General features: G+C 35.2%; 2 protein-coding genes across 2 annotated transcripts; both read left to right on the top strand.

The window, feature by feature from the left end:
- Nucleotides 1-1,339: 1,339 nt before the first annotated feature.
- On the top strand, nucleotides 1,340-8,681 carry LOC132552992 (collagen alpha-6(VI) chain-like). Its single transcript, XM_060217198.1, has 7 exons — nucleotides 1,340-1,418; nucleotides 3,332-3,356; nucleotides 4,192-4,770; nucleotides 5,121-5,183; nucleotides 5,829-6,392; nucleotides 6,581-6,622; nucleotides 6,968-8,681. The coding sequence occupies exons 1-7, from the start codon at nucleotides 1,365-1,367 to the stop codon at nucleotides 7,525-7,527; spliced, it is 1,887 nt and encodes a 628-aa protein (XP_060073181.1). The 5' UTR covers nucleotides 1,340-1,364; the 3' UTR covers nucleotides 7,528-8,681.
- Nucleotides 8,682-15,227: 6,546 nt separating this feature from the next.
- On the top strand, nucleotides 15,228-21,645 carry LOC132553007 (uncharacterized). Its single transcript, XM_060217210.1, has 6 exons — nucleotides 15,228-15,353; nucleotides 16,456-16,483; nucleotides 17,427-17,510; nucleotides 17,951-18,517; nucleotides 18,819-18,857; nucleotides 20,624-21,645. Exons 1-6 carry the CDS (start codon nucleotides 15,321-15,323, stop codon nucleotides 21,166-21,168), a joined length of 1,296 nt encoding a protein of 431 aa, XP_060073193.1. The 5' UTR covers nucleotides 15,228-15,320; the 3' UTR covers nucleotides 21,169-21,645.
- The last annotated feature ends 1,029 nt before the right edge of the window (nucleotides 21,646-22,674 follow it).

Raw genomic sequence — 22,674 nt, 5'->3', positions numbered from 1 at the left:
CTATCTATTGTTATCCGTGTTTACAAGATTGAAAACTCTAATTGTTACTCTTGAAAACTCTATCTTTTGTTATCCGTGTTTACAAGATTGAAAACTCTATCTATTGTTATCCGTGTTTACTAGATTGAAAACTCTACTTATTGTTTTCCGTGTTTACTAGATTGAAAACTCTACCTATTGTTTTCCGTGTTTACAAGATTGAAAACTCTATTTATTGTTATCCGTGTTTACAAGATTGAAAACTCTATTTATTGTTATCCGTGATTACTAGATTGAAAACTCTATCTATTGTTATCCGTGTTTACAAGATTGAAAACTCTATTTATTGTTATCCGTGATTACTAGATTGATGACTCTATCTATTGTTTCCGTGATTACTAGATTGAAAACTCTATCTATTGTTGTCCGTGTTTACTAGATTGATGACTCTATCTATTGTTATCCGTGATTACTAGATTGATGACTCTAACCTATTGTTTCCGTGATTACTAGATTGATGACTCTAACCTATTGTTGTCCGTAGATTTTTATATTTCGTTCTATTGTTTTCCCTGTTTATCAATTTTCTATTTCTCTGAGACAGGTTTTTATCAAATCTGTCGTTTGTTCATCTGATCCAGTTTCTTTATAACTATGGTCTTCAAGTGTTGGATGCTTATACCTGAGGCGTTGTTTTAAGTATGTCAAATATCCAATGTTGAATACCTCCTGTGAACACAACACACACGCACCCACACGCACACACACACGCATACGCACGCACACACGCGCGCGCGCACACACACATTCATATATATATATATATATATATATATATATATACGTTATGTGTATTATACAGTAAATATGTTTTGTCTTATGCTGTTTTCATTGAAGTAGTATTTAGACACCTATTCAGGCATTTCAAATTATGTCTAATAACATAGTTAAAATGAAAATGCACATTTTACTCTATAATATAAATAATTTTTGTGAAAGTTATAAATTCATATAGTGGAACATTATTGAATTCCTGCTGTTGATATAACCGAATATCCAATCCTATGTATAAAAACACGTGTCAAGTTCGTATGTTTGGGTGTGGGAATGTTTTCCACATTAATGAATGAAATCTGAATGATAACAAACTGTTTCCTGGGCGCATGATTCTATACGCACCATACATATTTAACAATCGACTTCCATATATGGCAAACGTACTACGTTAAGAGAGGGCAGGTACTCTCGTGAAATAAACCAATAGAATCACGTCTGTGTACCTTGTCCGTACGTAAAAAGTGTTTTGGCACTGGTATATATGTAGCCCTGAACCCACTGGCAGTCAGTCAAGCAGAAGACATCTACACACCAGAAACAAGCGGACGATGAAGTATAACATGGCCAGGATCGTTATCAACCTAACATTTCTTCTCTGCTTTGTAAGTACAGCTTTCAATACTCAGTGTCATTTGATAAAATTAGTTGTCAAAAGCGGCAATGTCAAGTGTTCTCTGTTAAGTGTGTCATCACAGTGATGTTACAGGTAGCCTAGACTGTTCGCCGTATTCAGCATAACATAGCTCCGCTTTTAGCACATAACATAATACAGGTAGATGTTTTCTTGTTTTTGCTCGTGTTGATAATGGTTGGGTCTCACTTCTAGTAAAAAAAACCCCATATAATTGAACTTAAAAAGTACGATACGTCTTTACATTGAAAACGAAAATACACATTGTATATTGAGTAGCAAAGCGGGAGTATCAATTTGACTTTAAATTTCACAACTGCATAAAACAATGACTCTGGGAATAACATCAATTGTCTGTAACATTTACAATGTTCGACAGAGCTCGGAGCAGTAGTTATATATGAATACCATGACTACATAATGACTTTAGAGCTAGAAACAGTATTTCAATTTCAAAATAATGACTGTGGAGTTTGAAAGAGTGATTCTTGGTAAAAGAATGACGAAAAAATTGATGTGGTATGTTTGTGAATATTACCATTGTGGAATTTGAAGCAGTATATTTGATGTGAATATTATGACTGTACAGTTTGAAGCAGTGTTCCAATATGAAAACTATGACTGTTTGATGTGAAGTTCTTCAGCAGTACTTCTACGAAAACAGTCCAAACGTAATATAAAGCAATTTCTGGATTTAAAGATAAAGTCTGTAGTATCATGTCCGTGTTAACTTTACTGATATAGAATGGGAAGCGCTAATGCAATACAAAGTGATCACCATAGTACAGTTCAATGTGAACAAATAATACCGAATCAAAGTAATGACCCACCGGTGATGTAAAGTATATGGTGTTTTCAGCTTATCTTACCTAGCTGTAGGTATCATCTTAATGATAATCGCATACAGTGACATTGTGATTCCGTTATATAAAACTAATTCTCATATCGTTTACATGTTTCAAACCTAACTGTATTTCTTACCAGGGCTTATTAACCTTGAGTAAAAAAAAATAGAGTTCAGGTAATATGAACCTACATGCTGATAACGCATTGCGCGTCACATTAGACAGGAGTAGGACAGACTTACAGTCTTTATCAGCGATAATATGACTTTCACAGCTGTAAACTTTGAGTGTCAACAGCGAAATACACTGAAGTGGCAAACTGCCTGTGTTCTTCAATGTGCAAACATACAGGGTTATAAGTACAGAATAAATAATTATATATTAGATTTTATGGGTTTCAAACAAATTTTTATTGTCAATAAATCGTTAGAACGCGACAATAGCTACCAGGCATGTTTGTCTGTCGAACAGATACTAACTGTTTTATGGCTATTGCTCAATATATATACGTGTATTTATTAGCATTGAGAGCTAGCTCCTCCAGCAACGCAAACAGGATGTGTTTTATACTCACACTCGTTATGATGCAAACACTGTAATACAGACAAGTGTTAACACAACAAATGAGATACAGAATATTAATATATTTTGTAAATTAAAATTTTAAATGGAAATGATAAAACCCCTCCACGAATTAAACGCATTCCACAAGGCAAACGGGAGAACAACAGTTCAGCTTACAGGCGAACCAAGCCCACTTGATACCTGCTGTGTGTTATTATTGATTGAGATTAATATTTCATAGTAAAACAAATATTACCGCTTTAAAATGATAAAAATATGTTTAAGATTGGCAACTTTATCTATTTCATAAAACAAGATGTAGTATAAAGGGAAGTGTCTCCGGGGTGGCTATATATTACAAGGTGTCTAAGTATATGTAATATTAACCGGTTTGACCATATAATAATTACAAGATATTGTAGTGTGCTCTTTATGATTTATGTCTTATTATTTTCTTTCCGTTTCTCTTTCACAGATTGGTTTACCTCGCTTCACAAAAGGTAAGTGATATTCTCACCTGTTACCTATTAACAGATCGTACCTGAAGAAAAGGTCACTCTATAAATAGCATATATACATACACCATGAAATATTAATGAAAATATCCAGAAATCCTTTTTCCAAAAATATGTTTTAAATTCTCACAGCATGTACGCGGTACAGAAATGAGAAACTGGGTGAAATTTTATACTAGAGTCTTTGGTGTGGGTTTTCTTTTTACCTGAATCGGAATTCACGGGACAACGTGATTAAGTCACACATTGCCATATCGTCATGGCGATTTGTAATCATGAATATAACACTTAAACGCTTCATAAACAGGCTTAAATCTTTAAAGAACCAGACCGTAATCGATATTTATGAAATTTCGTTTGATGTTTTCGTAGTGAGACTTAAACCCGATTATGTCCTTCCTTTATATACGTAGTCTTCATCATAACACGTAAATCCTATAACACATGTATTTGTTAACAAAATATTGGAATTCTTGGGTTTGACTTTTGTTCTTTGAGATACTTCATATCGTGATACATGGTGTCTGGGAATTCCATTTGATTAAAACTATCAATGGTTTGATCTTTATCGTGTTTGAAACTTTCAAATGTAAACGTTTTTGTTCAAATGCCTATATGAGATATTTATGTTATTTTTAGTTTGTGTTTGAGTGAATGTTTTATTAGAATGAATAAGCCTATTTTGTTGAGAAGCCAGATATTTTAATAACTGTCAAAGATTAATCCATAACTAGTTTACGGCCCTTTAAAAACAACGTATTTCTCTAAAGAAAATAAAAACGAGCTGGAAGCAATTAACAGCTATCTTTCTTCCTTACAGGTGCCAACTGTTTTGAGAAGGTAGCAGACATAGTTTTTCTGCTAGACTCGTCCAGTAGCATAAGGGAGGAACAATTTCAGGATCAACTAAACTTTGTACAAAATGTAGCCGACAACTTTAAGATAGGCAACAACAACATACAAGTTGGAGCTATAACATTTAGCGACAAGGCCAAACTCAACTTCCACCTCAACACTCATCAGAATAAATCGGAACTGAAGAGTGCCATTTGGAGGATACCGTACGTCGGAGGGGGCACAGATACGGCGAAGGCAATAGCTTACGCTCGGGAAGAAATGTTTAAACCGGATAATGGTGGACGCGCATGGGCAGCAAAAATATTGGTGCTGATAACGGATGGATTCTTGAACAGAGGTCTTTATGTGGATGCCCAAGAGGAGGCTTACTTTGCTAAATACATGAACATTACCGTGATGGCGATCGGTGTCGGCAGCGGCGTGCAGGACATGGACCTGGAGGGGCTAGCAAGTACCCCGCGGGAAAAATACGTGTTCCGGGTGGATGACTACCAGGCCCTCAGTACACTGAAGAACGAACTGTCTATCAAAACATGTCAAGGTGATTAACCATAATTTACCTTTGTCTTATGTGTTAATGTGACATCATCGTAGGTCTTAGTAGTCTCCCTTTCTGTCTCTAATGAATTATCCTATGTTTGGCTGTAGATTCTACTGTTGAACACTGATTTCATGAAATAGAGGGAGCCAATTCAACCGCTAGGTCACTATTCTGTCAGTACAATACACATTCAACCCCCTACTACATCCATGAACACATCTGCTGGGATGTCACCCTCTGATGGATGGATGTGTGGTTACAACATGATATGCGAGCAGCAATATCATGTATAGAACATATGACGTAATATAGAGATAGTGCAATGTTAAAACCATTTGTTTTACCTCCAGATGCACCCCAGAATGACCAAATTTCCGAAGAAAATCTAGAGCCTGAGGAAAAACCAAAAATGTGTAAGTGTCATTTATATCGATCTGACATTAGGTATATTGTATCCAAGGTTTACATCACATTTTCCGTTAAATCGTTAAATACGAAACGAAAGTTCATATATAAGTGATAACACATCATCTTTTTTAACAACTTGTTGAATCATCGCATCCTTGAACGATTTAATGTCCTTTTAAAAATAAAAATACACCGATTTCATTGAAATGATACTCGACTTTCTGAAATAATGTAAAGAGAAATTTGTTTAAAGTTGATATTACTATAGATTAGCTTTGAATTATTCCTGTCAATAGAATTAGTCATTTCTGATACACAAAATTCACAAAAGTGTGGTTTGTAAAGCAAATGACATCAGATATCGACACCGTGATAACCTTACTATTTCGTCACGTATAAATGGCAGTATTTCCTAAAAACTTAAAAGATTTTTAAAAAATCGTTTCATAACAAAACAATAAAAAACAGTGACGCGATATTGAATTTTTCCACTTTTTTGTTATCTTTGTCAGATATTCGTGATAGATCGTTATAAGAAAATGGCGTTTAACAAGAGGATTTCATGTTGTCTATTTAATTTAAGAAATATTTTATATAGAAAAAAAGCAGTCGATTTTCATTTTCTTACATACCTTTTTTTATCCTTTCAGTGTGTGGCGGTAAGCCAGCTGATTTATATTTCGTGTTGGATTCCTCTAACAGCATTCACATTAGTGATTTTGATCGACAGCTGAGGTTCGTCAGTGAAGTTGTGGATATCTTTGACATATCTCCTTCCCATACCAGAGTAGGGGTAACTTTATACAGTGATGGAATCCACCCTGTCATCCCAATCAACAACGACTTTGATAAAGAACAACTCAAACATCGCGTCAGCAACTTAAGGCGTTTGACTGGAAACACAAATACAGCCGCTGTTCTCAAATATATGAGAGAATATGGGTTCCGGGAGGATATAGCAAGGTCGGAAGTAGCTCACATTGTCGTTCTCTTGACAGACGGGAAGTCTACAAACACTATCAAGACAGAAATAGAAGCGAAACTGGCGCATTCAGCGGGGATATATGTATTTGCTGTCGGTATTGGGGACATGGCGTCCATTCCAGAGCTGATGGCAATCGCAAGCGATCCTGACGAGAACTTCCTTTTCAAGGTCAACAATTACAATGCCCTACGCCATCTGAAAAACATACTTGCTATCAAAGCTTGTAAAGGTAAGGCCAGATTTACATGTAACTATACTTGTTCATCTTTAAGTACAACTGTACATAAAACATTAACGTTATTTGAATGATGTACTGAACATTATATATTTACATAAATATATAGTGCATTCCAATCATTGAGATAAAAACAATTATTGCTTAATCTTGTTTATCGAACACTTTATCTTAATTTGCAGTTGAAGTTACACCAAATGATGAGCCTGTCCTGAATGACTTTGGTAAGTACATTTGATCTCTCAAATATTAAGACATTCTTAAGGACTTTTTTTTTTAAATGAGCAAGTAACTTATGCGCAATCAAAATAAATCTAGTAGCGTGATATTGGGTCAATTTATGGCGGCAAACATCTGTTTCACTAACGTTAAAACGATAGGTTAATGTGTGAGCATCATTCACAGCAGTCCTTGAAAACCTTTGAAAACGTTTAAGAGAACCAGTCTTAGTATAAATATCCACAGGTAACTGAATCAATAACACATGCTATATATGTATCAGCGACTTTAGCGACTTTCTAGAACCTAATATCCATACATATGTTTAACTGATTTTTCATTTCTTTCAGCTTGTGGCGTTTATGGACCGCGCGATATTATGTTTGTTTACGATGAGGTTAACCTTGGTTTGGAAAAGTCAACCATTCTTCGGAAGGCCATAGGTAAAATAGCAAAGAATATGGGTCTAGAAAGCAGACATGACCAGCGAGTAGGAGTCATGTCGGAAATATATGCGCATGGCTCTGATGCAAGACTGACAGAAATTCGGGACCAAACGTCTTTCGAGGAAAGATTGAGTGCCGCAAATGACGGAAAGCTCAGAGGTCTGCTGAGGAAATTGCGCCATCATGCTTTTCTACCGGTCAATGGTGGTCGGTCGAATGCAGAACATGTAGCTGTCATATTCTTGGACAAAAGTGCACAAATAACACCTCGAGTCATTCGCGAAGCGAAGAGAACATCGTTTAAAATTACAGTGTATGTGGTTGTTGTTGGAAGCGAGGAATCGGTGCCGGACGCAAATCTGATATCTAGTTCGCCAGCCGATCAGTTTCTCATGCACGTACCTACATACAATGATATATTGCTGTCAACGACATCCATCGCTAAAAAGCTATGTGACGCGTGAGATGTGAGCGATTTGTTTCATTGGTGCTAAAACTAATAACTATTCTATTCTACCGATACACAAACTCACCCCTATTATGTACCATACAGTCTTTCAAAGGCTCATATCGAAATGACTTCATTTGTTACACACCGTTTTCTTATCAGGGGACGACATTCATCACAGTTAATAGTTTCAAATGTAGGACAACAGTGTTGAGAAAATTCATGTATTTCAGTTTGCTTTCAATGTATCAGATACAAAAAAAAGCTTATTTAAAATGTCTATATTTATATATATCATTGGTAAGTCCAAGCTTGTTGTTTCAAGGATGATTTCGCGTCACTCATTTTCTCATTTGTTTAATTCTTTTAAATTTTAAACAAAATATCATCGCTCTCAAACATACCTGATAGCAGTATTATTAAGCATTGAATGTTTTGAACATTCCAATCCATTTGGATTACATCTGTGATAATTTGTTTTCAGATCATATGTTAATTTATTTGAGAAGAATCTCTATGTAAGTCAGTGTATATAAGATTAGTGTCTCAATATAGCAGTATATATTTAATTGTCTCATGTAGGAATTTGGTTGGTGAAAGAGTCATATATCTGTATTTATTATTACATGCCGTTTAAGCTCGACTGATTGTATTACCTGAATGTAACTTGGATAACAGCAGTTTCTAAGATATCTTAATGAGCAAACAACCGATACGAACATTTAACTTCGTGGAATGGTAACAATTCAATCTTCTAGCTACAATATCATATTTGCTCTCATGCGATTAGCTGAGCTTAAACGGGTCACTGGTGTTATTTCGGAGAAAACGGGTTGCTTCGCGCTTCTTTTGTTCTTGCCTGTTGTTGTACAAATGTATATTATATATTCTGTCTGTTTAGTTTCGATTGTATATCTAACATGTGACGCTGTAGACTGCCTTAGTTGTTACTTAAAATGAAATCCGTCATAAAGGAATGATAAAGTTTACAGAACGTAATCAAATGTTGTGAAATCCAATGATTTTTTTTACTTTTCTACAACATGTTAAAGATTTTGCCAATTTTGAAGGCTATTGTAAGTTAAATGTCGATGCATAAATGTATGGTGCCTCCGATTTTGCGTGAATTGAAGAAATAAATCTTTATGAAGCAATATCTATATTGTACAATGCACGAGTGATTAATTGAACCCAATACTTGACAAGCATACCTTCTGATATCGATATATCAATGACCAGAACAGATATTCTCATTACATGACAATAACATGTGCAATAATGACATGACAATAGATGTTTAAATGATATGTCATTAACAGATGCTCCGATGACGTGGCAATTACAGATGTCTCAATGACGTAACACTAATAGATGTTTCAATGACGTGGTTATAATAGATGTTCTCGCAACGTGACAATGACAAATGTTCTCAGGGCGTGATAATCATAGGCGTTTTCATTATATAACAATAATAGACATTCTTATGAAGTGAAAAGAACTATTTTCCCATGATTTGATATTATTAGATGTTCCAATAAAGTGAAACTAACATATGTTCTTATAACGTGACAATAACCGATGTTCTGAAGATGTGACAATAGCAAATAATCTTACCACGTAATAATAATAAATGTTCTAAGTAAGTTACACTAACGTGTTTTATGACGAGTGAATTATAAATATTCTCATGCAGTGACAGTAACATATGTTCTCACACCGTAATAATAGATGTGTTCACGCCGTGAAAAGAACAAATGTTCTCAAGATATGAAAATACTTGTGGCAGATGTTCTCATGACATGACAAGGATAGATGTTAATTAAAAACAAAACAAATATTGAAAAAGTGCGATGTAAGCTCTCATCCTAGAAAGAGGTTTGATCGGTCTTATTTGGAAACGCTTAAGTCAGCTGAACTCGTGTCTACAAACACACGGACGATACAGTGTGCGCTTGTATACAGACTATTCCTTCCCTAGGTATGTACAATAAAGACTAGTTTTGTCTTCTTATCTGAGATCTTTTAACGCACTTCAACAACCTTGAATCATAATCGACCAGTATTAAATCACTGCTGACGGTTAGTGTAAGGAATAAAGAAAATAATTGTTTAGATGACGAAGCAACATTCGGTGTGTCGTCCAGGAAAAGATAAAGCACCCTTTATTTCTACACTGACTTTGATAAAAAAATGTTATGGGATTCATAGTGGTCCTGGGGATTCGAATCGTATGTTGGCAAATATCTGGCTCTTACAGTCGTTAAGTAAATGACCATGTCGTTGAAAAATCCTTGAAGACACGTATCACAAAAGACCAGTGTTGGCTTAGATGACCTATGATGCCCTAACACAAACACTTCAGAGATTAAAGCTGTATCTGCGAGACAGGGACTTGTACAGGTTATAAGTTTATATAGCATGTTTAAGATACTCACAACTGAAATATCACATTATCATGTTTATAATTTTCTGCTCGAAATATGAAGAAAATCTAAATCAATGGCCCTAAAAAGCTGAGTTTGGCAACCTATGGTATTTACATGTCACAATGGATCAATATTCAAGGCCATGTTCCCATTATCACGATTTTCATGCAAGAAATCGTCAACTGACTGACAAACTTGTAACACAGGGGTTCAAAAGATACAGGTTGATTGGGGGGTTTTATGGTGTCGTCGATGAACAGAAGACGCTTACACTTCCGAAACACCCGGTTTTATTCTCCTTGTTTTATTTTTCTGGAGTTTCCGTGTTAATCTTTCTAATGTTCATATTTTGCCCTGGTTTTATTTAATTTTAGTTTGGATTCTGGTTGACATGTTGGCATTGTTGTTGTTTTTATAAAATAACACTAAACACATCGTTAAACTTCAATACATTTTATTACAGCTTTTCCAATAGAACATATAGTGCATATCTTAACAGGCCGGCTGTCTTCATTGAAAAAATAAATCGTTCAGGATCTTTTTTAAATGTCATGAATCATTTCACATTCTGCATAATATTAAATGTATTAAATATAAGTCTATTTATTATACATATATACAGTCATTAAATAACAAACGACAAACTATATTGTTTTATGTCGTAGGTACAACACAATAAACTTGCTAAGTACGACAGTATTTCACAAATAGTTTTACAGTTAAACATTTCATGCTATCAAAATGTCTAAATTTAAAGACAAACTTTTCATCCTAGACATATCAATAAAGAATTGATATAGTAACATTTACAGTACAGTAAATATGACGGCCTTTATCTCCTATATGTATTTAGGTAAAGCAGTTATAACTGCAGTCCATGTTTGTCATAAAAATGAGCTTCACTTCTCGACGTCTCGACAAATGACTCTGGTCAGGGAAAAGTCGACCATAACTATAGCCCAGCAGTGAATTGGACTCAGTTAGATAAGATTATATATTGACTGGGAAAGAAGAACTCGATGAACAAGCACATACACTTACACCAGATAACCACCAATTGTACCTTTATTCTGAAAATATCTCAATTGAGAATTCAATCCTGACCAACAGAAATATAAAAAAGTGACAAAATTAGAAGAAATAAATGCGACTTTTTCATTTTGGACCCATTGATTAATTGAATAATCATTTTAAGCTTAAAACTACCTTTCTCTGAAATTTCTAAATTGACAAACCTCTCTAGGGATATTTTCTGTTAAATATATTTTTTCTATCGTTATATGTGTAGTCAATCTATCATGTCACGATATAACATTGACATAAAACACAAAGAAATTGTCCTAGTGGTATAAAGAACTACACGTATCACCAAATTATCAAAAAGAAAATAATTATACATGTGGATTTTTGTGTTAAATTTAGGCTTCATATGTGTACACAATTATTTGACTTTTCTTTAAAAACGCAACGGATAAACACATCATACATAGTTCTGCAAGAGTTACTCCCCCTGCATTAATACCTTTTTGCCTTTTGTTCATTCTGCTGTGATAAGAGAAAAATGATCGTAAGAGGTAAACGTAAGACCATGCAATATGTATGTATTTATTTGTATAGAATGAATCTTAATTATATAAAGTTATGGTTTCTCATTTTCATGCTTTATTTTGATTTTCATTTTAAATCTGCTAAAGAAACATTCACATTTACATTGGATGTGAATGGTAGGTGTTGTTTTTTATTCCATACCGATTCATGAAACGTTTTGATATTGATTATTGGATCTGGTTGACAATATATTCAAGGTAAGATCTTTGCAAGAACTAACTGTACTCTGTTTCGCTGACTTGTATTGTTTTCCTTCTGATGACAAGAAAATACATGATAACATAATCATAATTCAAACTCATAAAACTAGGGCAAAATATTTACACGGAGACTCCTAAAAATAAAAAAAGTTCAAGGAGGTGTTCCGAAAGAGTAACCGTCTTCTGCTTCATCGACGACACCCGTCATGGAAACTTTGCTTAATCAATTTAAGTTTATCCAAGAACAGATAAAAAGAACTTGTCGTGTCCTTCAATTTATTTATATATATATTAAATAGTTACCACGTAAACTTGTAACTTTAATGTATTCTCGTAATAGTCATTAAAATTATGTTACAAAGTAATTTATTTGATTCTGAAAGGTGTACTTTTCAGTTTTGATATGATATCACTGTCATGCTAGTTATATTTGTACACTACTGAGTAATCCTAACAGACAAAGTAGACATACCAGACGGTAAACAATGCATATCTCTCTAAAATTTCTCTATTCACTAAATTTTATTGTAATGATAACATGTTATACATGTTTTGTGAGAACATGAAGCGGGTTTTTTTTTTTTAGATTTATATCAAACTAGATGTTCCATATTGTGTGTTAATTATGATGTAGAGTATGTGCTAGTAACACGATATGATGAGTCCTACGTTTTTGTCAAAATGATTCCCTCACAAATTACAAGTTCATAGAATCAGTTTACGTAAGCAACAGAAAAAAAAATACCAACATGTCAACATAACCATAATCCAAACTCAAAATCAATAAAACAATGGTAAAACGTGAACAAAGGAACGACATCCGCCACGATAACCTTAAAAAAAATCCAAGTACGTGTAATGTCACGTTCTGAAAGGAGAACAAGGTTTACAAAGACAGAAACATCAGGAAAACTAACGAGCATCAAACACGCCAGCTTCATATCACACAAAGAAATAGAATTTCTCTCAATTAGATTGCTATAACGACCGTAAAACTATCCCATAATACAAAGATACACGTGGATGTCATTTTATCGTTCGATTAAATTAAAGTTTCGTAAAAATTTCACTATAGATCATAAAACCTTTTTAGTTACACAGACATGTGTACCACAGTTAAGAACATTGAAACAATGAGATTAAATACCTTTCAGGTGTACAGTATTATCACTTTTGTTTGTCAATATTGCTAGCAGGTTTATGGGAGGCTTTCGATGTGTTGAAATGAATAAGTAGCATTCATACCAATGTAGGTCATTAATCGGCTTTGGACCATAGCTGTTCGGCAAGGAAAATTATGCGCAGTGATTATCAATCACTTTTAGGATAAACGGAATCATTTTTTCAAATGAAGAAAATTAAACAGCTATCTTTTTAATATCTAACAGACACAATAAAAGGATTTGCATTATATTTCTATTAAACGATATTGAGTATTCATTAAACGACATCACAATTTGCAATATGTTCATTATACAAACACTCCTGTTCGATTTTTGCAATGTTATTCATAGCTTAATGTTTTAATTGTTTTGAAAGGGTAATATAGGCATGTCAATCTATCTCCCGCTATCAGAACAGGTAAGCCAATTTAATGGTCCAACAAAGTGACTCTGGAAGGGTGAACATTTAATGCAATCTAACACCGTTCTGGAAGGACAGATACTTATTTCCATTTATGACAAAAACGATTCGAAAGAAGGTGAAATCTATTTAATACAGTTAGAGGTAAATAAAGGAATCAAACATTCGCAAACAGTCAACGCGTCAAGTCAACTCCCGAGAGTTAATATCATCCTACAATGTACCTATCAACACATCTATTTCAGAAGGAAAAGAGTTATTTCTATCAGAACTTAGAACCTCAATACTCCAATTGCTTAACCACAACAGCTTGTTCGGTATCGCTATAGAGACTGTGGTGGATATAGTCACATTACATGTGCATTTATTGATATTGTCATTTTTAGCAGTAAGGTAGCTTCTTCTTTGATAAATATAAATAAAACAATCTGAAAATAACGCGCGATTTCTGACGTATTTAAGCAAAATCGGTCGTCGAATTACCTATCTTAAGGAGCGAAAAAAGTTTTTTAGATCGAGGTCGTTAGTTTAGTAGTTATATAACAATGACGGACAGGATTTTCACATTCAATAAAGGAGTAATTTTTACTTTCCGATAACACTATATCTAAATTCTTAACATATATGTAATCTTCACAATAAACCACATAATGAATAAGATACCACCTCCAATTAATTTTCAAGTTAGGAAAAAAAGATTAACATGGAGATTTCTAAATAACACATATAACACGCTGTCATTGCAAACGGCGTACAGTCGGGTCAAGTTTGTCACGCTCAGGAAGAACCATAAAGTGTGTATTACATATTATAAAGTTGTATGAAGTACTGCGATAGAGCGTTGAACTGAGGATTAAGGTTAAAAGATAGGCTACTCATCATACATGTGTTCGAGTTATTTACCTCTATAGGCTGTCCTCACTATAACTTAGAAGATATTTTCACAATTGGTTTGTACTTGTATACAAAGTGTCATCTGCTATCTAGCCAAACTCAAAGTTATAACACATCTTTAGTGTGTGTTGCAGTGTAGAATATTTTGGAATGGTTTCTTTTACACTTGAGATGCCCAATGCTACCTGTCATTATCTCTTCGTAATAAAGGATAGCAGCAACACAACATATAGGATGAGGTTAACACTCCCTCATACACCAACAGATATTCTAGTGAAGTGGCTACAGATTTGAACGGAAAATATTACTTTACTCTTCCTAAAACACCGTCCTGTATAGAATAAATATATAGCAGATTTGACGGAACAAGTCATTGCATATTGCCATGCAGTTAATTTAGCCATAAAAAGCTTTATACATATTACCGTGAAAAGATATCGCGATTTTTCATAACCATGTCCGTCCGAGATAAAAAAGGCGACATTTTCAAATGACGTTCGCTCTAGTAAATCTTGGTTGGAAGCTATAAACAAGTATTTCTCACATTTTTTCCGATGGCAATTAATTGACAAGATAACAGTTACTTTCTTATTTAATTTTTGAATTATCAAATAGGTGTATTTATCAAATGAAAACAAACGTTGTCCGTTGTAGACAGTCAGATAATCAGAAACTTTGTAAATGTGTTGTACTGTACTTAAACTCTGTGAAAAAACAACATCATTTATATCGGTCTGAAATGATGCATACGCAGATTATTCTTTTGAGTACAAGTAGGCGGGACCGTTTGGGATAAATGTACCAGCCTCTGCAACCCTTCATTTCCCGCGTTTTCGTGAAGATGTCAGCAGCAGTAGCCGGTATGAGGCGTGAGTTTAAACGGATGCTTTAAACCTCATTCCAATGACTAGAGATGGATTTCCAATAATTTCATAAAAAATGCGCGAAACTATTTCACCCACATACTATGCTAAGCTCGCGACCCTTGACTGAGTATATAGATTGCGGCACCTTGATGGATAGCTGATGTGAACTGGCCACCCACACGACGGAGTTACACCTTAGTATTAACCATCTTTACATTGTCATCGACCATCATGGAACGAGTCATTCTGTTACTCCTCACAATTGTAAGTAGTATTTCAAAATCTTTATATCTCTGAATTTGTATGAAGTTAGAATTATTAGTCAAAAAGAAAAAAATCCTCTCTACACGGTTACTTTGGTTTTTTACTCAGCGTTTTTATTTGACATTTTGCGGTCATTACATCCCAATGACAGAAGTAATAACTATAATGGTGACAGCATTACGATTGGGAAATTATAAGAACGCTCCATGAACCGAAATAATAACAGTGACTATTAAGATGACGGCCAACAGCTGTCTAGACCAAATAGTCGTGTTTGCTTTATCGGTCAAGTGTTGTGATATTTACATTTTGTTACATTTATATATGTACTGTATGCATAGTGAAACAAAAAGACTGTTTTCTGGTTGCTTCCATACTACAAATACGTAAACGTATCCGCGAACATTTATTTTCATTTTTTGGATCGCACCAATACATTGCTTGCATACATTGTAAATACATTTTGCGGGTTGAACCTCTGTCAGATGTAGGTGACCGGTAAATGTAGTGTGTGGGTATGACAAGTTGTGTGGTACATTGATATTGGTTTTTTTTGTCAGTTACCGCCTTTTATTTTACTGCTTTTAAGCTCGAAAAAAAATAAATGTTACGTTTAAGAAGTGTTTTTTTGTAAAAAAACAAAAAAAACAAACCTTTGTTTTTACTGTCTCTTGCCAAAATCATACATATGTCATAGCTAGGAACTGTAACTTTATTTCCCTTCCACTTTCGTTGTTATCTTCTAAAATTTGATAATTCAGTCTATAGAAAAAAGGGGAGATCTAATCTTTTTTTCGGAAAAAAAGTCTTTAAAATTAATTTACATGACAGTAAGATAATTCTTCAATGTTGTCCTCACTAAGGAATAAAACTACAGACAAATTAAGATTCTATTCACTACAATACAAAAGCTGAGAGGCAGGAGTCTTGTCATAACCAAGCTGAGGTAGTTTTCCATAAGAAATAGGAACTCATTAAAAGTGGTAACAAACACATTCCTTCATTCCGATCTCAAACTGATATTTAACATGTTGAGAAATACAATGTCCTGTTTTAATACACAGATCTGTTTATCTTATGTTTGTTGTTTATTTTATTTCAGGCTGCTGTAGGCGTATCCTCTTCTCGAGGTGAGTATGGAGGTACTATTTACAGCTATTTACAAATTCTCAGATATAAACAAGGTACACTTTGCATTCCTTTGTGTAGCCAGTAAATCCACACAGCTATTAAAACTGATTTTAAAGTGTCGATGCACAGCAGTTGAGAATCCTTTTTGAAAAGGAGGATTTGTTTTCGGCATTTTATTTAAATCCCTATTACACAAAACGGAAACATGTAACGTCACCTCACGCGATGTTCTATAAAAATTTAAAAAGCTATTTAGGAAAAATATGTTAGATGAAGCTGTAGTGCATGGGACAAACAGGGTCATTGGCTCGTGATTATACGGAGTTTATAAATCACGTCGGAAACGTGGGATGGGGTTATTGCGTATGAGGAAGATCTACGTACAACAACCAGCATCCGCTTACTTGGTTAGACTACTTAAGTGAGCTTTATATGGAAAGCTTTTGCGTAACATCGAAGTTCATTATATTTTTAACCATATCGAAAATTTGTTCTACATCTTTCCCGCTTCAGATATTTTCGCACTGATATTTCATTAGCGTGTCCATTATTGTGAAAGTGGACACATGCTTTGGGTATTCAACAGATATAGCAAATAGTGTTATTTGTAGGGTTAAAATTGTACCAGTTTCATCACAAACTTGACACTTTGATAGAATTATTTACTGATTGATGAGGTATAGAAGTAAGAGATATTGGAGTGCACATGTGTTCACTAGAAAGCCAGATATTGGTAATTGTAGCTTTTGGAAGTGGACAAAAAAATGTCAGTCCCTTAGATTTGCCGTTTCTCCTATATCTCATATAGAGGCAGGGTGCAGACTATGCAAATGCACTTTATGTGTTCCTAATGTCACGAATAAATATAAATAATATCCTTTTAATTCTGTGAAACAAATGTATGCCTAACATAAGTAAACCTAAGGTATTTTCCTTTGGCAGACTTGGACGAGGAAATGCAGGTAGACTCCCATGATTGGACGAAAGGTCATAGCACAGTGGGAGCGTGGAACTATATTCCAAGAGGTGATGATCTTAACCCAATTCCCATATATAAGTAGTTATGTCCTATCTAGAGTATTTACAGATAAGAGTTGTACAATCTCAGGATTGAATAACGATAAAATGGCCTTTACAAAGCCACATAATCAGTGCCAATAAAGTCAACAATAGAACAATGCCGACTATGCAAACTTCCGTGAACAAGAGAGACACCACACTTAACTACTTATTGGCAACGGTCATCCTGTCGTTAGTTGTGATGTCCTTTCACTGCTTCCAAGAGAGAATATGTAGAGGAACGAAAGACATCAACACATGTAGCTACAGCTACAGGAGGGTTGGTACTGTCATATTAGATAAGTCAAATTTGGAATAAGTCACTCAAAAAGAAACCCAATAATAGCTCTAACTTTACCCCTATATGTGAATCGTAATTTTACGAATTATAGTTTTTTCTTCTTCAGGTTGTAGTGGAAAACCAGCAGATGTATTCTTAGTGTTTGATACGTCAAGTGAGGTAACCGTAAGGCAATTAGCGTATCAGAAGAAATTTGCCGTCGATTTGCTACGAGTATTTTCTTTTGGCAAGGAAAACACTCGCATGAGTGTTGTAACGTACAGTGATAACGTCATGCAAGTATCATCCTTCCAAGATGGCACAACTATACAGAATGTTACCTTTACGATAATGAATAGTGTTTCCTCGGATACCACAGGTCCTTGTAAAGTCGACAAAGCACTACAGTACATTGCTACAGAAGGTTTTTCTTATTCTAACGCGAGGCGTGAGGTTGCTCATCTGGCCATTTTATTTGTGAACAATAGAATAACGAACAAAAAAGAAGCGAAACGGTATGCAAATGAAGCGAAGAATAAAGGAATATACCTGTATACTATAGGTCAGAGTTCATCTATCAGAAAGCAGCTCTCCTCCATCTCTTCTCGTCCTGCTAGGGCGTTTGTATTCAATGACGGAGATGATACGCTTGTCGAGTCCCTGGCTGATCTACTGATGATACAACTCTGTGAATGTAAGTATCTTTATTTCTTATCGTCTTTTATCGTTCAACATGGTTTTTTTCCAAAACGAACCCCGCAAGGACAGCATTTTCCTTTGAAAATGTGTATCAGTATTTATTTTGTATGACTGGTGTTACAAGCAGCCTGGACTGAGCTATCAACTTTCATCACTCTTGATACACCTTTTTATGATAAACATGATAAAGATTTACCTGGAGTAAAACTTATTTGTGTCAGACATCTGTGTCTTCTTCTACGCATGATATTCAGAATACAGTAAGTAAAGACTATGTAATTGTTCTACTTTGACAGATCAAATTGAGCCTCCCGTGAACCCGCACACATTCTACTGTAAGTAACCTTTCTACTTACCGACTCACAATGACCCTGTCAGACATAACGAGTCTCATGTGATAGTTGTTAGTTTTCCAAACACTCGTTTTAGAAAGTATAAGCCGCTTAAGATATGTTTAAAGCAATGGATTTGTAGATGCATGCATCGTGAGTCGTCAGACATGAAACTAGCCAAAAGTCATTAATTTCTTTGCATCAAGGCATTTAAAGCTGCCGAACATGTGATATTACAAGATGGATGTCGCCAGAGTGACTTGGTACTAGTTATCAATATGTTAGATGGAGGTAACCAAAGGAACATTGTATTTATTTTGTTGGTACGCGTCGGGTAACCAATGGCAGTGATGATCAATGTGTTGGTATACATCAAGGCAACAAATGGGACGTTGTAGAAACGTGTCAGCACGCGTCAGATAAAAAAGGGGCGTGATAATTATTGTATTGGTACAGGTCGGATAACCAATGTCCGTTATAATATGTGTTAGTACTCGTCAGATTCCGAAGGACGCAGTAACCAATATGTTGGTAGACGTCGGCGGTAACCAAAAGACGCAGGGATTAATTCTTGGCTCGCGTCAACGGGACGTGGTGATAAAGTGTTGGTATGTGTTGACGATTACACTGAAATGATATTTAGTGTGTTTATTGGCTTCGGAGTTAGCCAGGTAATAAACAACGTACGGTTACAGGTCGACGGCAACCAAACCAAAGAACTTTGTACATGTATTAGACGTAACCAGAGGGACGCGGTTAGGTGTGGAGAGACAGCAGCTAATAAGTTAGAAGCCGTCAATGATAGCAATTTTCTTTAACTACTAAGCGTCCCGTATACCCACTGATCTGGTAGGTTTTACCACATCGCTGATATGGTACGCATCATAAATATTTACTGATCTTGTAGGTGTCTCGTATATTCACTGATCTTGTAGGCGTCTCGTCTATTCACTGATCTGGAAGTCGTCTCGTATATTCACTGATCTTGTAGACGTCTCGTATATTCATTGATCTGGAAGTCGTCACGTATATTCAGTGATCTTGTAATCGTCTCGTATATTCACTGATCTTGTAGGCGTCTCGTATATTCACTGATCTGGAAGTCGTCTCGTCTATTCACTGATCTTGTAGGCGTCTCGTCTATTCACTGATCTGGTAGGCGTCTTGTATATTCACTGATCTTGTAGGCGTCTCGTCTATTCACTGATCTTGTAGTCGTCTCGTCTATTCACTGATCTGGTAGGCGTCTCGTATATTCACTGATCTTGTAGTCGTCTCGTCTATTCACTGATCTTGCAGGCGTCTTGTATATTCACTGATCTTGTAGGCGTCTCGTATATTTACTGATCTGGTAAGCGTTGGGTGTACCTCAGTCGGTTGATATAATATCAAGTGAGATGTGCTCTTAAATTTATATATGTGTTTGCTTCTGTGATAGGCTTTCACCAGAACTGATATAAACAGTATTCGTACTGTTTGGTCACGTTGATATCTTTGTCTGCCAACGTGACAAATAATACCATTGTAATTGTGAGCACGCGGCGTTGATCGAGATTAAGAAGATTGCATTTACTGAGGGGGTTGTCGGTTCCTTTGCTGTAGCGGTAGTCGGTCCAGCAAAGATAAACATGCCGATATGCAAAACTTAACAACTTACAAATTATTTATGCATCTTGATATAAACATTGTAAATGAAAAAGTAAATCGTGTTTAATATTTTTTTTTATCAAATATCGTCGATAATTACCTTTGAGTTGTTTTATTTTCAGACTGCGATGTTAGCAGACCCGTTGATTTGATATTTGTGGTAGACGAAATTAGCATAGGTGCTAGAAACACTCAGAAGATTTTTCATCTGATAGAATTTCTGGTGTCAAACATGAATAATAACAGAGACGGGTTGAAGATTGGTCTTGTAAATAGTAAAATAAACTACAAAACAGTTGGTAGAGGACTGAGTTCAGTGGAGGACTTCAGCAACAGACTAAGTACTGTAGCCATCTCTGACCACGGTGATATCATTAAACGGGCACGGCGCATGCTCAGACGGGGACGAATAAATGTTCAAAAGACAATCATACATTTTGTTGACAACAATGTCGATATCACGAAACGTGCTCTGCTTGAAGCCAGGAAAAACAAGAGGTTTAAACTGGAGACGTTTGTGATCGCTACGGGGCAAGGTTTAGACCTGCGTACTTTGGAAAAAATTGCAAGCCAGCATAGTTCTCACCATGTCCTCCGTGTACAAGACTACCACATGCTGGCCTCCATAGGGCCAAACATATTAAATACAGTTTGTACTTCATGGTGAAAAGGCAGGAAGTGACGAGTTAATCAAGAATGCTTGAAAGCATACTGGTTTTAAGCTACAATGAAAGTGTGGACTGCAGTTATAACTGCTTAATTTGAGTAAATATGGGAGATAAAAGCCGTCATACGCCTGTACTGTTTCTGTAATTATTACTGTATCAGTACTTCCTTGATATGTCTTTGATGAAAAGTTTGTCTATAAAGTAAGACATTTTGACAGCATGGAATGTTCGACAGTAAAACTTTCGTTCTTAGCAAGTATATTGTATTGTACCTACGATATGAAAACAACATATTTTGTCGTTTGTTAGTTAATGACTTTATTTATGTATCAGAAGTAGACTTATATTTGATATAGTTAATATTGTGCAGAATGTGAAATGATTCATGATATTTAAAAAAAGATCAAGAAAGATTTTATTTCTATGGAGACGACAGTCGACTTGTTAAGATATACACTGTAATATGTTATATTGGAAAAACTGTAATAAAATATATTAAAGTTTACTGATGTGTTTAGTGTTATATATATATCAACAAGAAAATGCCAAATTGTCAACAACACCAGAATCCAAAATTCAAATTCAATAAAACCAGGAAAAAAAACCGAAAAAAAAATGAAGAAGATTTACGTGTAAACTCCAGAAAAAAATACATGGAGAATAAAACCAGGTGTTCCGGAAGAGTAAGCGTATTCTGCTTCGTCGACGACAACCGCCATGCAAATCTTATGGCACGTTTTGAAACAAGAACAAGATATGCAACAACGGAACCAACAAGTAAACTAAGGAGCATCAAACACGCCCAGCTTCATCTAATTAATCACCAATTCAGGAGATGATTGCTTTTTACGACTGTGGGAAAAGGCAAGAATATTTGTTTTGTTTCTTTCAAAGTAGCAATTGCATTGTCAAGCTAGATTTTTTTTGCGTTGAATTGTGTGTGGACCGGATGTAGCTTGAAACATAGAAATAAAAGACAATCATCATCGTCATCATCATCATCGTCGTCGTCGTCGTCATCATCATCATCATAATCGTCTGTAACCGACAGAGGCATTATTCAAAGACGCTGGACAGTGTTAGTACTTCCTCTTTTGTGAGCTTTCCGTTTTACTAAATACATTCTTGCTTCCATATCTTTGAGCTTTAATCAAGGTTTCAGCTTTTTGTCATGTTAACCGTTACCTATGTCAATAACTGATAAACCTTTACAACGAAGATATTGCAGAGATGAAAGTTCAGGACCACAGAACAGAGGTCTAGTTCTCACACTGATCTCAGGAGGAAATAGCATCGTTTCTTATTCGATATAAAGTTAAAGTATTATATTCTTGATAGCATAGCTGTGTGTCAGAAAGCCTGTCTTCAGTAATGCATGAAACACCAGCTGTTTTGTCCGAGTACTATTGCTATTTTGCAATAGCTCTTATTGAATATTCCTTACTCCATCTTATGCTTTAATGAAATGCATGTTGATTATGAATTACGTTTTGTGTACAATTTTG

Source organism: Ylistrum balloti, unplaced genomic scaffold (assembly GCF_031769215.1).
Source record: "Ylistrum balloti isolate Yb309-2 unplaced genomic scaffold, AGI_CSIRO_Ybal_v1 Utg370292, whole genome shotgun sequence".
NCBI classification, from domain to species: domain Eukaryota; kingdom Metazoa; phylum Mollusca; class Bivalvia; order Pectinida; family Pectinidae; genus Ylistrum; species Ylistrum balloti.
This window is presented reverse-complemented; position numbering and strand designations above follow the sequence as displayed.

Coding starts and splice junctions, on each gene's coding strand:
- LOC132552992 (XM_060217198.1), top strand. CDS start 1,365: ATGAAGTATAACATGGCCAGGATCGTTATCAACCTAACATTTCTTCTC. Junction 1,419..3,331: donor TAACATTTCTTCTCTGCTTT/GTAAGTACAGCT, acceptor TCTCTTTCACAG/ATTGGTTTACCTCGCTTCAC. Junction 6,623..6,967: donor GCCTGTCCTGAATGACTTTG/GTAAGTACATTT, acceptor CATTTCTTTCAG/CTTGTGGCGTTTATGGACCG.
- LOC132553007 (XM_060217210.1), top strand. CDS start 15,321: ATGGAACGAGTCATTCTGTTACTCCTCACAATT. Junction 16,484..17,426: donor AGGCGTATCCTCTTCTCGAG/GTGAGTATGGAG, acceptor TTCCTTTGGCAG/ACTTGGACGAGGAAATGCAG. Junction 18,518..18,818: donor GATGATACAACTCTGTGAAT/GTAAGTATCTTT, acceptor CTACTTTGACAG/ATCAAATTGAGCCTCCCGTG.